Genomic DNA, 16,664 nt, shown 5'->3' on the forward strand with positions numbered 1-16,664 from the left:
GGCATGTGACGGCACCTTCAGTGTAGTTTTGAAATGTTAGCTGCAATGACAACTTAGTTTTTAAATCCATTTTAGCTTTGCAGCTGTATTTGAACCCCTAGCTATATTGGACATACCAACATCATCGTTATGTAAAATCAAAAATATTGCATGTTGCCATTCTACTGAGATTTGTCATAAAAGCCAATGCCATTCAACCCTGCAGAGTAGGACTGATTAAAGCTACACTGCACTGCATGAATTAGGCATTTATTAGCAAAGAACAGGTCACAGATCCTATTGAAGATCCATTGTACTAAAGATCTTAGTTCCTACAATAATTTTGAATTTCAGTACTACACATTTAAGAGAGCATTTAAAAAAAAAAGGTTTTGAACGAGACATTCTAGTTTGCATTTGAATCTGAGCCTAGGTTACAGTTACTGATATTATGGAGGTCAATAAATTGATTCTTGGAGTAAACACTACTAAATAATTATACATATACACACACAGAAGACAGTATTTTAAAAAACATTTTTTGAGGTATTTATTAACAGGTTCACAGGCATTGGATGAACACAACTGTATTGAAGATCAAAGCAGATATACCACTATTTTTAAAGGTAGATCTCAACATGAGGCATTTATCATTTCAATATGGCGCTGTTATACTATTATCTTACTCATTTACTGGGGTGAAGTCATTTTCTTCCAAAATATTTTCTTCTTCACAGTCTTCGTCTTCCTCAAGTTCCTCTTCATCTTCCTATGAAAAACAAGCTTTTTTTAAAAAATGAACCTTTCTCATTCTTCACAATGGCAACATTAACTTTCAACAATGTTATAAATCATTTTATGCTGAACTCAATTATTAAATTTGAATACACATTCAAAATTCTTAAATTTATATTCACCATATTGAAGTTTTGGTGTTATTTGTAAATATACAGTCCAATCATTCTTTTATTTAAATACAAGTAGCATTTTGATCCGGCACATCTATCATAATTATATCACAAGGTAGTTTCCCGCTGAACTGAGGTGGCATTTTCCCCTTCCCCTGTTTGTGTAACAAAAGCATAATGGTAAGAAGTAGATATAGTTTTAAATCAGGTATATTTATATTTGTGGATTTTAGGAACAAGGTGAAACCTGGGTTTGATTTAATTATAGAGTTTTTTTTGAGATGGAGCTAGGAAGTCTCCAGACCCTGTCTGTGTACATGCGTTTTTAATTAGGTTTTACGACTTTTGAAGTGAAGAGATAGGTTACGCCATCTCTTATCAGTTTAGGCAAGTCAAAACAAATTCAAAAAGCAAAAACTGCGCTGTTGCCAGGGTATCAGAGAAAAGACCCTTCCAGAGACATGGAAAGACAAGAAAAACAGTTTTACATTTAGTTGGTACGTATATACCATAGAGTATAGAAAGAAAGGTCTGAGAGACTTAAAATGATGCCAGGCTGCAAATGAATTTAATGAACTCACACATATTGCTCTACAGTTAAAGTGATGGTGAATTTAAACTGAGTTTTCTGGATGTCAGAGGAAATGGCAATTGTGGAAGGATTTCAAGTGAATATTCAAAAGTCTACTGGAAAATAAACCTCTCTGCAACTGAACCAGCTCTACCCTTGTGTGAAAATAATGATACCTCTTCACTGGAGTGTTGGGTCTGGGATAAAAGGGATAGCATGAGTTTGAATCATTTAAAAAAAATCTGTTTTGAAAACTTTCCAACCTTTTTGTGGTCTAGTGTAATATAGTTAATATTTCTTGTTTAATAAATTTTGGTTTAAAAGGTCGATAGCAGACTCCTGTGAATCTGTTTCGTAAATACCCGCCAGTTTAAAAAAATATTTTAAAAACTCATCTATCAAGCTATATTCCATTCTGGGATCTGATTTGTTCTGTAATAACATTAATTGGGATCATAACAATCATCAAAGACCAATTCTGAGGTTCATTTGAAGAGTTCAATTAAATTACTATTTAATATATTGAAAATAAAATTTACAACAGTTTCATCAACAACCTCAAAATTAATAGTACCAAGTAGTTTTGGTGACAAAATGTTCTTCTATTCTGCAGTCAGTTACTTCAGTCAGCTGAAGTGGCTATGAATCTTATTTTACAGACGTTTTATGCCTCTGAGTTGTATTTCATGCACTATCCACCAAAGCTTCCTGACAAGCCTGCCAATTTTCCAATTACTGGGAGCACCATATGTTATCTGAAATTCAGTCAAGTCTAAAATAGGAGAAAAAGATCACATCAGACAGCAGCATACTAGCGATCTTCCATAACTCAAGTTCTGCCACCAGTCATTATGCATCTATTATAAGCCAATTTTTAAAATTAAGCAGTATCATAATGTTCTTTGGCAATGATTGCTTGATATTCAATTAGCTATACCACATTTACTTCTTAAGAACACAACAGCTATCAATTTTCAAGGGGTTTCAAAATACATTTGGTTACTACTTTATTTTTACAGCATTCAATAAATGGTGGCGTGGTGAGCTCTTAAGAAATGCACAAACAGCCGAAGCAGAATCAATGATTCAGCTCTTCACAAATATCAGGGGAAACAAATTAAAAATAAGCAAGCTAAGACTAAGAAGGGAAGTCAGGTAATATTGAAACGTTAATTTATCTTTTCTCAATCAGATGCTGATTGACATGCTGTATATTTTTCAATTTGTCTTCTTAATTGCTGAGGCACATCACAATCTGGTTACTGTGGCCCAACGAATAGAAAAATCAGATGAATGGAAAAAATGATCTTTCTAAATCATGTCTCTTGCTGGGATGAAGTTAATGTGCTCTTTCCAATGTAGGACTGTAGACAAGGTCTACTGTAGTTCAGCCAAAGACTGACTTCCACATTGTCCATCAGCAGTTTATACTTGGGTGTCATTGCTAATGGTCCTAAGAAAATTGTGGGCTTTTGATGATCTTCTGAATGAAAGACCTCACTCTACTGTAAAACATGAGATTTTGAATCGTTAAGCCTTGCACCAGTTGCTTTACAGGCAGATATAAAACATTTATAATAGATTGTAGGTTTTGACAATGCAACTGAAAAGCAAAGACAGCTATTTATTCTCCAGGGAAAAAGAGACCATGGTTACATGGATCATTTTCATATGACAGTTTTGACACGTCTGACATTTACTTTGTGAAGCAGTTGTCAGGAAAATTCACCCCCTAGGGCGTTATACAACTTACAATTGTGCTCTCTATTGTACGTCTTTATTAGTTTGCACAAGGGGAGATATAAGAATGTGTTTGGCGAGCCCCCTTCCAAAGAAAGAAAGCTTGTACTGACTATAATTAGAAAATGAGGTATCCATTACATTAGATTTTTTTAGAATTGCATGTTCAATTGTAATCATTTAACAAGAAAAGTCATCCTGTGTTACATTCACTTAAGAATGAGGAAGAATTACAGCGGAAGTTCATTTAATTAACCTTCAACCCACTTATCATAAAATAATATTTGTCAGCTGTTATATTAGAAGGGAAAGGGTTAACAAAGCAGACAAAACATTGATTACTATTCACACTCCATGTCTAAACAGATGCAAAAGATTGATAGCAAAATTAGGTCATATAAACTTTAAAATGCCAAACCAGTTCCAGAATATGATTCTTCTAACAATGCATACATCACATGTAAAGCACAACTATTTTACGACCTTTGCCGCTTTTCTATATTTTAACTCAATTTTCCAACAGATTGAATTAGCAATCAGTTAGCAATTATTTTTTTGTGACTCAACAGTTATGTGCTTTGACATTCCAAGTAATGCAAAGGTCAATTAATCAACGTTTCACATTTTGAGGATAATGACAAATATGATTATTAAAAAAGGCATAATTATATGTATTCTAAAATATTAAGTTTTAATATTTAAAACTTAAAACAGGGGCTGGTTTAGCACAGGGCTAAATCGCTGGCTTTGAAAGCAGACCAAGGCAGGCCAGCAGCACAGTTCAATTCCCGTACCAGCCTCCTTGAACAGGCGCCATAATGTGGCGACTAGGGGCTTTTCACAGTAACTTCATTTGAAGCCTACTTGTGACAATAAGCGATATTCATTTTCATTTCACATTTTGTTTGATAATGTAGTTTTGATGCTTCAGATAAGAAGTTACAATTAAATTATTAGTTTAATAACCAATATGGCCAAATGGATTTATTTGCATCAGTATTACGAAGCCTGACATTTAAAATTAACAAGAGTCTGCATTCAAACTAGAATTAATTTTTATACTATTTCCGAGAAGTAGCGTCAGCAATGGCTCGGTTGGGAGCACTCTTGCCTGAGTCGGAATGTTTTGGGTACAAATTCCACTCCAGGACTTGAGCACAAAAATCAAAGCAAACAGTCCAGAGAAGATAACACTTCTTTCTGAATTAGAAATATATTATTATTCCTTCATTCTTGCTGGGTCAAAATTCTGGAACTCACCGCCTAACAGAAGCACTGTGGAGAGATACCGACACCACATAGATTGCAGCGTTTCAAGAAAGTGGCTCACTATCACCTCTTCAAGGCAATTGAGATGGGCAATAAATGTGCTGGCCTTGCCAACAACACTCCAATCCACAAATGAACAGAGAGAAACAGAAAATTTAGATTTTGGGATTCATTCCAATAGTGCACAGATACCTCGAGGATAGTTAACAGAGGTTCCAAAACTTCTGATGATTATTAATACATTAAATAGATAAAGACTGTTTTCTCTCTTTAGGGGTATCTGGGGAGGGTCAATAATAAAATTATGAACAACAGAGAAGGGGGATAAGGAAAACATTTCTTTAGACGTTTGTTGGGTGTTTTGCCACGTAAATGAGGCCATTCAATCAATGTTAGCATGGAATGATTGGACCAAATGGCTGGTTTTTAAGTCCTTTTCCCTATGTAATGCAATGCATTCTTTATGGGAAACTGGATATTTAATGGAGAGGAGGCATCTTAGAATCTACAATGCAGAAGGAGGCCATTCAGCCCATCGAGTCTGCACCAGCTCTTGGAAAGAGCACCCTACTTAAGCCCACACCTCCACCCTATCCCCGTAACCCTGCAACCCAATCTAACCCAAGGTCAATTTTAGCATGCCCAATCCACCTAGCCTGCACATTTTTGGACTGTGGGAGGAAACCGGAGCGCCCGGAGGAAACCCACTCAGACATGGGGAGAACGTGCAGACTCCACACAGACAGTCACCCAAGCGGGAATCGAACCTGGGACCTTGGCGCTGTGAAGCCATAGTGCTAACCACTATGCTACTGTGCTGCCCTTATTTATGGATTATGGATAGAGAGTAGGGCAGTGGGATTCAGTTTGGCTTGTTCTGGAAAAGAACAAACATAATTGCCTTTCTTGTCTGCTGCAAAACTCAAAATGAAGGATCTCATGGCACTATTCAGTGAACCAACTGCCTGTTCTTCTGGCCAACACCAGGAAATCAGATTATTTGGTTATTCATTTGCTTTTTATAAGACCTTATGGAAGCTGGCTTCCAGGATATAGATGCATAACACGATTGACTGCATTTCAACATTGTTGCAAAGCATTATGAGATATTGTGAGTAAATGCAACTTTTCTTTCATTTATTTTGTCTTTTCCTCTTTTCTTATGTCCACAAGCAGTCTTACCGTTGGTATTTATGAAGTATCTAGCATTTATATATTTACCGATTGTCCTGTTTGTTGCAACCTACAACTCTTGTGGTCACAACCACCTCTTCAATCAAAATCCATCTTTTAAAAAAATATATCTTATTCCAAACATGCACAATATCAACGAAATACACAAGCCAACACAACATGTTTAACAGACCCCCCCCCCCCCCCCCCCCCCCACACACGAGGAACACAGCTCCTCAAATAAGTCATGTACAGCCGCCACCGCACTTCGAAGTCCTCGTCTGACCCCCTCAGAGTGAATTGTATATTCTCCAGCCGGAGAAAGTCGTACAAATCTCCCAATCAGGCCACCAATCCCGGCCGCATATCTGATCTCCAATTCAAAAGGATCCTTCGCCGGGCAATCGGGAGAGGCAAAGCCACTTCATCAGCCCCCTTCCCCTCCAGCAGCCCTGACTCCTCACAGACCCTAAAGGTCATCATCATAGGGTCCGGCCTGACCTCTGTCTCCGCTATCCTGGATAACGTCCCGAACGCCGCCTCTCAAAAACTCTCCAGCTTCTCGCAATGCCAAAGCATAAGCATGATTTGCCAGCTCCCGCCCACACTTCTCAAACCCATCTCTTACCCCCTGGAAGAACCCACTCATTCTTGTCCGAGTCATGTGTACCACCTTGAACTGAATCAAGCTCATCCTCGCGCAGGAGATTGAGTTCACCCGCCGCATCCTCTCACACCAGAGCAGAGTCCCCATCCCATCTCCTTCCCCAACTCCTCCTCGCACTTACACTTTATCCACACCACCAATGTCTTGCTTGCTCTCCCAATCACCTGAATATGTCCCCAATCCTATCCTCCCCCAAATCATGCATGTACTTAAACCAGCTACCCCTTGGAAGCACAAAACTCTCCCGCAGCTCGTCCAGCACTGCAAACGTCCCCTCCGAGAACACATCCCTAACCTGCTTCAGGTCCACCACCCTCCACTTCCCATACATCCCCATGGTTCCCACACAGTGGCACCAAAACCAACATCTTATCCAATTTAAAATGCCTCTTCAACTGGTTTCATATCCTGATAGTCGACTACATCACCGGACTCCCCGTATACTTCTCCGGAACCAACGGCAATGGGACCGTCATAAGGGCCCTCAAACTGGAACCCCTGCAGGACTCCTCCTACAACCTAATCCACTCCACCTCCTCCCAACAACGCCGCACCTTCTTCACATCCGTAGCCCAGTAAGAGTGCATCAGACTCAGGAGTGCTAACTTCCATTCTCTTTTTGCCCCTATAGCAGAACCCTCTTCACTCTCGGTACCTTCCCTATACGTATGAACTCCAAAATCAGCGCTTTCACCCTACGGAGAAAGGCCTTAGGGAGAATGATCGGGAGGGTCTGAATGACAAACAGGAACCTTAGCAACAGATTCACCTTTACCATCTGCACCTACCCTCTGCAATATGAAGTGCAAAGTATTCCACTTCTTGAGATCCCCCTTAACCTCTCCCACTAACACTGTCAAGTTCCACCTGTGCATCATGGCCCACTATTGCGTCACTTGAGGGGCAGCACGGTGGTGCAGTGGGTTCGCCCTGCTGCCTCATGGCGCTGAGGTCCCAGGTTCGATCTGGGTCACTGTCCGTGTGGAGTTTGCACATTCTCCCCGTGTTTGCATGGGTTTCGTCCCCACAACCCAAAGATGTGCAGGGTAGATGGATTGGCCACGCTACATTGCCCCTTAATTGGAAAACATTAATTGGGTACTCTCAATTTATTTTTAAAAACTATTGCGTCATTTGGTTCCCCAAATACATGAACCGCTCTCTTGGCACCTTAAAGGGTAGTGCCCTAAATTGGCCCCCTACCTGCTGCATTCACCGGAAACACCTTGCTCTTCCCTACGTACAATCTACACCCGGAGAAAGCCCCAAATCTCTCCAGCAGGCCCATAATTCTGACCATACTCTCCAGCAGATCCAACGAAAACAACAACAGGTCGTCTGCAAAGAGCGACACCTTGTGCTCCCTGCCCTCCCCTTCACAATACGGTCGAGCCCCGGAGGGACATTGCCAAGGGCTCAATCGGCAACTCAAATAACAACGGTGACAGCCGGCACCCCAGCCTTGGTTTCCTATGTAAACCAAAATACTCTGGACTCGTCTCATTCGTACGCACACCAGCCACAGGGCTCGCATACAAAAGACAAATCCATGCCACCAACGTTGGCCCAACAGCCAAACCTACCCAGAATTGTAAAATGTTTACAATTTACATAGTCGATTTGGAGTTGGGGACCAAGTGTAATGTGTCAAAGTTTGCAGAAGACACCAAGGTGAGTGGTAGAGCAAAGTGTGCAGAGGACACTGAAAGTCTGCAGAGGGATATAGGCAGTTTAAGTGAGTGGGCAAGGGTCTGGCAGATGGAGTACAATGTTGGTAAATGTGAGGTCATCCATTTTGATAGGAACGACATTATTTAAATGGTAAAAAATTGCAGCATGCTGTTATGCAGAGGGTCCAGGGTCCTTGCGCATGAACCACAAAAAGTTTGTTTGCAGGTGCAGCAGGTAATTAGGAAGGCAAATGGAATGCTGTCCTTCATTGCTAGAGGGATGAAGTTTAAAAAGAGTAATTTTGCAGCTGTATAGGGTGCTGGTGAGGCCACACCTAGAGTACGGAGTACAGTTTTGATCTCCTTACTTGAGAACGGATGTACTGGCACTAGAGAGAGTGCAGAGGAGATTCACTTGTTTGATTCTGGAGTTGATAGGATTGGCTTATGAGGAGAGACTAAGTAGACTGGGACTAGACTCATTGGAATTTAGAAGAATGAGGGGGGATCTTACAGAAACATACAAAATTATGAAGGGAATAATTAAGGAATAGTTTAGCACACTGGGCTAAATCGCTGGCTTTGAAACCAGACCAAGCAGGCCAGCAGCACGGTTCGATTCCCGTAACAGCCTCCCCGAACAGGCGCTGGAATGTGGCGACTAGGGGCTTTTCACAGTAACTTCATTGAAGTCTACTCGTGACAATAAGCGATTTTCATTTAATTTCATTTCAGATAGAAGCAGGGAGGTGAAACTAGAACTTGGGGGCATAGCCTCTAAATAAGCGGGAGCAGATTTAGGACTGAGGTGAGGAAGAATTTCTTTTCCCAAAGGGTTGTAAATCTGTGGAATTCCCTGCCCAGTGAAGCAGTTCAGGCTACCTTGTTAATGTTTTTAAGGCAAAGATAGATAGATTTTTGAACAGTGAGTGGGTGGGTAAGTGCGGCTGAGTCCACAAAAAGATCAGCCATGATCTTATTCAATGGCAGAGCAGGCTTGAGGGGTCAGATGGCCTACTCCTGCTCCCAGTTCTTATGTCATGTTCTTATTTCAAACCAATACCTCCATTCTACCTGGTCAAAAGCCTTCTCCGCATCCATGGATACAAAAACCTCTGGTGCCTGCCCCCCGAACGGAGTCATAACTACATTCAGCAGCCTCCTAATGTTACTGGAGAGCTGCCCACACTACACAAGCCCGCTTGATCTTCAGAGACCACTTCTGGCACACACCCACCAACCGACACACCAAACCTCACCAATAATTTAACGTCCATGCTCAACAAAGAAATGGGCCTGCAGGACGCACACTCCAGTGGGTCCTTCCCCTTTTTCAGGATCAACAAGATCAACGTCCTGAGGTAACGTTGCTGGCAACTCACTCCTCTCCACCGCCTCACTAAACGTCTCAACAAGTGGGGGTTCAACTCTGTCACAAACTGCTTATAAACCTCCGGTAAGAATTGTGACATAGGGGCAGCACGGTGGCGCAGTGGGTTAGCCCTGTTGCCTGACGGCGCCGAGGTTCCAGGTTCGATCCCGACTCTGGGTCACTGTCCGTGTGGAGTTTGCACATTCTCCCCGCGTTTGCATGGGTTTCACCCCCACAACCCAAAGATGTGCAGGTTGGGTGGATTGGCCACGCTAGATTGTCCCTTTTTGCCTCGAGGCATTTTTCCACCCGATCCAGAAACCCGTGAATGGGTACCACTGCTCCCTCAATAGCCTTCGACCAGTCACTCTTTCCTCTGGGACCAAAAATCATCCTTGATGAAGCTCATCAATTTCTCCATCTAAGGCTTTCCTGCCACCGCCGACCATTCCTCCTCCACCATTTTCACAAATGCTGCTGCGCCATGAGTCTCCTCCACCTCCGTACCTAGGTCCTGCACTGTCTTTTATTGGGTCTGTTTGCCAACAAACATGCTAATCCAGGGAAGAGCTTCTTCCCTTGCACTTTCTGTTCCACCTTTCTGCCCAATCTACGCAAAAGATGATGAAAAAGGCCAAAACAAACACCTTTGAGCCAGAGCCGTCCTGTGTGCAACACTCACACCATAGCCGCCTTCGGAAGTCAATTAAAATCCATCAGTAATAGCAAGGTAAAAGCTTCTAGCCAATCAGGAGACAGTTTGAAAAACTGATAATGTGATAACTTGCTGACAGTGTGAGCAGGAGGGTTACCTAAAGCTAGTAGCACTTGGGAAGGGCAACATTTTCCATATATCACATGTCGTAAGTGATTACTTCAAACTGCCAATTTAATCTTGTCTATTCTCTTCCTTAGCCGCGGCAAAACAGGGCTCAATTTCTCCATGAACTATCACTGGGGAGATGGTGGAGTAGTGGTAATGTTTCTGGGCTTGTAATCGAGACCCCCCCCCCCCCCAGGTTCTGAGGACATTGGTTCAAACCTCATCATGCAGCTGGTTGAATTTGAATTTAATTAATAAATCTGGAAATAAAAGCTAGTCTCAGTAATTGTGACCATAACACGATCTTGACTGTTGTAAAAACCCATCTGTCGTAAAAACCCATTTGACTTTAGGGAAGGAAATCTACCATCCTTACATGGTCTGGCCTACATGTGACTCCAGACACACAGCAATGTATTTGACCCATAAATGCCCTCTGAAATCGCCCAGAAAGACACTCACTTCATGAACAATTAGGGATGTGCAACAAATGCTGACCTGGTCAGCAATGCCCATATTCTATGAAAGAATTTTAAAAATCTAATTGTAGGGTGACCACAGCCAGACCTCGAGAATATATGATAACCATATACTCGCATTTGTGCACTTCAAAAAAAAAATTATAATTGATTAAAATGAATCTTACATAATGAACCCAGTTTCTTACAGCAAGCTAAGCTTCAAGAGATCGTACATTTCCAGCTTAGAATAAACCTTAGAGGAGGTAAATCAAGCCACAAAAAAATAAAGTCATGCTTTAAATTCGAATTGTGTTTTAAAAAAAATAATTTTACGGGATGTGGGTGTTGCTATCGTCTGTTCAGCACACCTTGACCCTGTTGACCTTTTAATTGCCTGTCTGAAGGTGGTGGTGGGCTGCCTTATTGAATCTCTGCAGTTCCGGGAGTGTAGGTACATCCACAGTGCTGATAGTGATGGAATTCCAGGATTTTGACCCCATGATCCTCTTGGAATGGCAATACCTTTCCAAGTCAGGATGGTGAGTGACTGGGAGGGGAACCTCCGGGTGGTGGTGCTCTCAGGTTTCTGCTGCTCTTGTCCTTCTAGATGATAATGATTGTGGGTTTGGAAGGTGCTGCCGAAGGAACCATGCTGAGTTCTGCAGCGCATCTTGTAGATGGTACACATGGCTGTCACAGTACGCTGGTGCTGAAGGGACTGAATGTTTGTGAAAAGGGTAGCAATCAAGTGGACTGCTTTGTCCAAGGTGGTGTCAAGCTTCTTGAACTGCACTCATACAGGCAAGTGGTGAGCATTCCATCATACTTTTGACTTGTACCTTGTAGGCGGTGGGCAGGCTTTGAGGAGTCAGGAGGTAAGTCACTTGCTGCATATTCCAAGCCTCTGAACTGCTCTTGTAGCCACAAAATTTATATGGCTAGTCCACTGGTCCAGCTAGCTACTCAATGGTAACCCGCAGGATGTTGACAGTGAGGGATTCAGCGATGGTAATGCTATTGAATATTAAGGGGCGACGGTTACCATGGGCGTCATGGAGCACAGCGGTTAATACTATGGCTTCACAGAGGCAGGGTCCCAGGTTCGATTCCTGGCTTGGGTCACTGTCTGTGCGAAATCTGAGTGTTTCCTCCGGGTGCTCCGGTTTCCTCCCACAAGTCCCCAAAGACCTGCTGTTAGGTAATTTGGACATTCTGAATTCTCCCTCTTGTGTAGACGAAAAGGCACCGGAATGTGGCGACTAGGGGTTTTTCACAGTAACTTCATACCAGTGTTAATGTCAGCCTACTTGTAATAATAAAGATTATTATTATAGATCTCTGTTCTTGTTGGAGATGGTCATTGCCTGGTACTTGTGTGGCATGAATGTTACTTGCCACTTGACAGCCCAAGCCTGGATATGTCCAGTGTGCATGGGTATGGTTCTACATCCATGCTAATTGCCGTGCAACGTAGCCTCATTGCATCACAAGGATATGTATACTGATAGGCCTAATAAGATTTTTGTAGGGATGTGATAGTAATTCTGAGGGGGGAGGAGATTATAACTTATAAGGGTAAGTGGGATTTTAGAGTTAAGGTTACAATTAGGTCAGCTGTGATTTTACTGAATGATGAAGCAGTCTTGAGCAGTTGAGTAGGCCTGTTCCTAATTTGTACCTTTGTATGGGCCGGGCTTTCACAGGCACGACAACAATTTTGAATTTAATACTGCCCTACAGGCTGCCTGCTTCAAAATAAAAATGTCCGCCAATAAGGCATCCGGTTCAATTGGGTAAGAACATAAGAACTAGGAGCAGGAGTAGGCCATCTGGCCCCTCGAGCCTGCTCCGCCATTCAATTAGATCATGGCTGATCTTTTGTGGACTCAGCTCCACTTTCCGGCCTGAACACCATAACCCTTAATCCCTTTATTCTTCAAAAAACTATCTATCTTTACCTTAAAAACATGTAATGAAGGAGCCTCAACTGCTTCACTGGGCAAGGAATTCCATAGATTCACAACCCTTTGGGTGAAGAAGTTCCTCCTAAACTCAGTCCTAAATCTACTTCCCCTTATTTTGAGGCTATGTCCCCTAGTTCTGCTGTCACCCGCCAGTGGAAACAACCTGCCCGCATCTATCCTATCTATTCCCTTCATAATTTTAAATGTTTCTATAAGATCCCCCCTCATCCTTCTAAATTCCAACAAGTACAGTTCCAGTCTACTCAACCTCTCCTCATAATCCAACCCCTTCAGCTCTGGGATTAACCTAGTGAATCTCCTCTGCACACCCTCCAGCGCCAGTACGTCCTTTCTCAAGTAAGGAGACCAAAACTGAACACAATACTCCAGGTGTGGCCGCACTAACATCTTATACAATTGCAACATAACCTCCCTAGTCTTAAACTCCATCCCTCTAGCAATGAAGGACAAAATTCCATTTGCCTTCTTAATCACCTGTTGCACTTGTAAACCAACCTTCGGTGACTCATGCACTAGCACACCCAAGTCTCTCTGAACAGCGGCATGCTTTAATATTTTATTGTTTAAATAATAATCTCGTTTGCTGTTATTCCTACCAAAATGGATAACCTCACATTTGTCAACATTGTATTCCATCTGCCAGACCCTAGCCCATTCACTTAACCTATCCAAATCCCTCTGCAGACTTCCAGTATCCTCTGCACTTTTCGCTTTACCACTCATCTTAGTGTCATCCGCAAACTTGGACACATTGCCCTTGGTCCCCAACTCCAAATCATCTATGTAAATTGTGAACAATTGTGGGCCCAACACGGATCCCTGAGGGACACCACTAGCTACTGATTGCCAACCAGAGAAACACCCATTTATCCCAACTCTTTGCTTTCTATTAATTAACCAATCCTTAATGCCATGCATCTTTATCTTATGCAGCAACCTTTTGTGTGGCACCTTGTCAAAGGCTTTCTGGAAATCCAGATATACCACATCCATCGGCTCCCCGTTATCTACTGCACTGGTAATGTCCTCAAAAAATTCCACTAAATTAGTTAGGCATGACCTGCCCTTTACGAACCCATGCTGCGTCTGCCCAATGGGACAATTTCTATCCAGATGCCTCGCAATTTCTTCCTTGATGATAGATTCCAGCATCTTCCCTACTACCGAAGTTAAGCTCACTGGCCTATAATTTCCTGCTTTCTGCCTACCTCCTTTTTTAAACAGTGGCGTCACATTTGCTAATTTCCAGTCCACCGGGACCACCCCAGAGTCTAGTGAATTTCGGTAAATTATCACTAGTGCATCTGCAATTTCCCTAGCCATCTCTTTTAGCACTCTGGGATGCATTCCATCAGGGCCAGGAGACTTGTCTACCTTTAGCCCCATTAGCTTGCCCATCACTCCCTCCTTAGTGATAACAATCCTCTCAAGGTCCTCACCTGTCATAGCCTCATTTCTATCAGTCGCTGGCATGTTATTTGTGTCTTCCACTGTGAAGACCGACCCAAAAAACCTGTTCAGTTCCTCAGCCATTTCCTCATTTCCCATTATTAAAACTCCCTTCTCATCCTCTAAAGGACCAATATTTACCTTAGCCACTCTTTTTTGTCTTATATATTTGTAAAAACCTTTACTGTGTTTTTATATTCTGAGCAAGTTTACTCTCATACTCTATCTTACTCTTCTTTATAGCTTTTTTAGTAGCTTTCTGTTGCCCCCTAAAGATTTCCCAGTCCTCTAATCTCCCAGCAATCTTTGCCACTTTATATGCTTTTTCCTTCAATTTGATACTCTCCCTTATTTCCTTAGATATCCACGGTCGATTTTCCCTCTTTCTTCCGTCCTTCCTTTTTGTTGGTATAAACCTTTGCTGAGCACTGTGAAACATCGCTTGGAAGGTTCTCCACTGTTCCTCAACTGTTCCACCATAAAGTCTTAGCTCCCAGTCTACCTTAGCTAGTTCTTCTCTCATCCCCTTGTAATCTCCTTTGTTTAAACACAAAACACTAGTATTTGATTTTACTTTCTCGCCCTCCATCTGTATTTTAAATTCCACCATATTGTGATCGCTCCTTCCGAGAGGATCCCAAACTATGAGATCATGAATCAATCCTGTCTCATTACACAGGACAAGATCTAGGACCGCTTGTTCCCTCGTAGGTTCCATTACATACTGTTCTAGGAAACTATCGCGGATACATTCTATAAACTCCTCCTCAAGGTTGCCTTGACCGACCTGGTTAAACCAATCGACATGGAGATTAAAATCCCCCATGATAACTGCTGTACCATTTCTACATGCATCAGTTATTTCTTTGTTTATTGCCTGCCCCACCATATTGTTACTATTTGGTGGCCGATAGACTACTCCTATCAGTGACTTTTTCGCCTTACTATTCCTGATTTCTACCCAAATGGATTCAACCTTATCCTCCATAGCACCAATGTCATCCCTTACTATTGCCCGGATGTCATCCTTAAATAACAGAGCAACACCACCTCCCTTACCATCCACTCTGTCCTTCCGAATGGTTTGATACCCTCGGATATTTAACTCCCAGTCGTGACCATCCTTTAACCATGTTTCAGTAATGGGTACTGGACAGTGGGCAGACCACCTTAAAACAGGAGTCCCTGCTAGAAAACCAGGCAAGGCCACCCTATCTAGTCACCATCATTAATTGACTGGATCCATGCCTACAAATCTAAGGGGAAAAAGGCCATGAATCAAAATCAACTTAGTTGAGAGTAGTTTAACAACCAGTGCAGAAATGTCAATCAATTGATCCTAATCTCTTAGGCAGGAATTCATGAATTGCTTTAAAAATGAAAACGTCCAGTGAAAAGCTTCTTCTTCCATTCAATTTTGTTTTTCCAAACATAATAAATATTTGGTATTAAGTATGTCTTTGACAATCTCAGCAAACCTTAAGAACGTGACAATATCAGAATTGCACACTGACTTTGAAAAGATGGATCGACTACATTTAATATCCAGTGCAGGCAGAACTGCTTATTGTATTAAATCACCTCAATTCTTCAGGTTGAGATGATCTTTATATTGGTATAAATGTATACTAGATTTCCACAAAGCAATCCAAGCATCCTGCTAATAGTATGAAACAATAGAAAGAATGAAGATAAAATGCATTCTACAAGATAGTAAAAGGACAAATTCTGAATGTTTTGTTTGGTGGAAACGCCAGCTACAAAAACATTAATAATTTAAAATATTTATCCAACACAAATCTCTCAAAAAGGTCTGGCTATCTTGTTATATGATCGATTAATGTAATTTAAAATATGAAAAATAAATTACTTCTTAGTGGGAAGAGAAAGCACCTTGAACAGTAGTGTTTCAACAGTCTCATGCGGAATCAGAACACGGATGAATTTGGATATCAAATTTTTCTGGATTAGCTTTTTTAACTTCCCACATGGTCTCAGACTTAGTGTTACACTACATACTTGTTTAAATGGTACTGTTGAAAATTCAAGCACTTTTACTAAATTGCAAACTACAGCCTACACCATGCTATTACCCTCCATAAAATCTGGTCCAGACAACCCCTTCCTCCACCCACCAAAATTGACTATTAATGCAGAAGTTCATGGAGATCCTGATGCTCTGGTCTGTTACTTAGTGATCAACCTCAGGCAGTAGGTGTTCTCACTTGCACATTTTCTCCCTCCACTCCACACCATCATTTTGAGCGGGTTTCACGGGGTGATTCCTGTCGGGTGCATGGACGCGATCCAGATCTGTATTCACACACAGTTGGTCATTTTTGGAGCTTGGGGGTTTCTCACTGAAATCCTACACAAAATTTTTTTTGCAGTAGTGAACTAAAGACGCCGGCGGTAGACAACGGGGAGCCAATGGATGTGGTATATCTGGATTTCCAGAAAGCTTTTGACAAGGTGCCACACAAAAAGTTGATGCATCAGATAAAGATGCATGGCATTCAGGGTAAAGTAGTAGCATGGTAGAGGATTGGTTAATTAATAGAAAGCAAAAAGTGGGGATTAATGGGTGTTTCTCTGGT

General features: G+C 41.8%; 1 protein-coding gene across 1 annotated transcript in view; it reads right to left on the reverse strand.

Annotated features, from left to right (window-relative positions):
- Window positions 1-504: 504 nt before the first annotated feature.
- The window catches only part of phf14 (PHD finger protein 14), a 303,809-nt gene continuing 287,649 nt past the window's right edge, over window positions 505-16,664 (reverse strand). The window contains 1 exon segment of the mRNA XM_038796438.1: window positions 505-748. Within this exon segment, the coding sequence (XP_038652366.1) occupies window positions 662-748 (87 nt within the window). The 3' untranslated portion in view covers window positions 505-661.

Source organism: Scyliorhinus canicula, chromosome 5, assembly GCF_902713615.1.
Source record: "Scyliorhinus canicula chromosome 5, sScyCan1.1, whole genome shotgun sequence".
Taxonomy (NCBI): domain Eukaryota; kingdom Metazoa; phylum Chordata; class Chondrichthyes; order Carcharhiniformes; family Scyliorhinidae; genus Scyliorhinus; species Scyliorhinus canicula.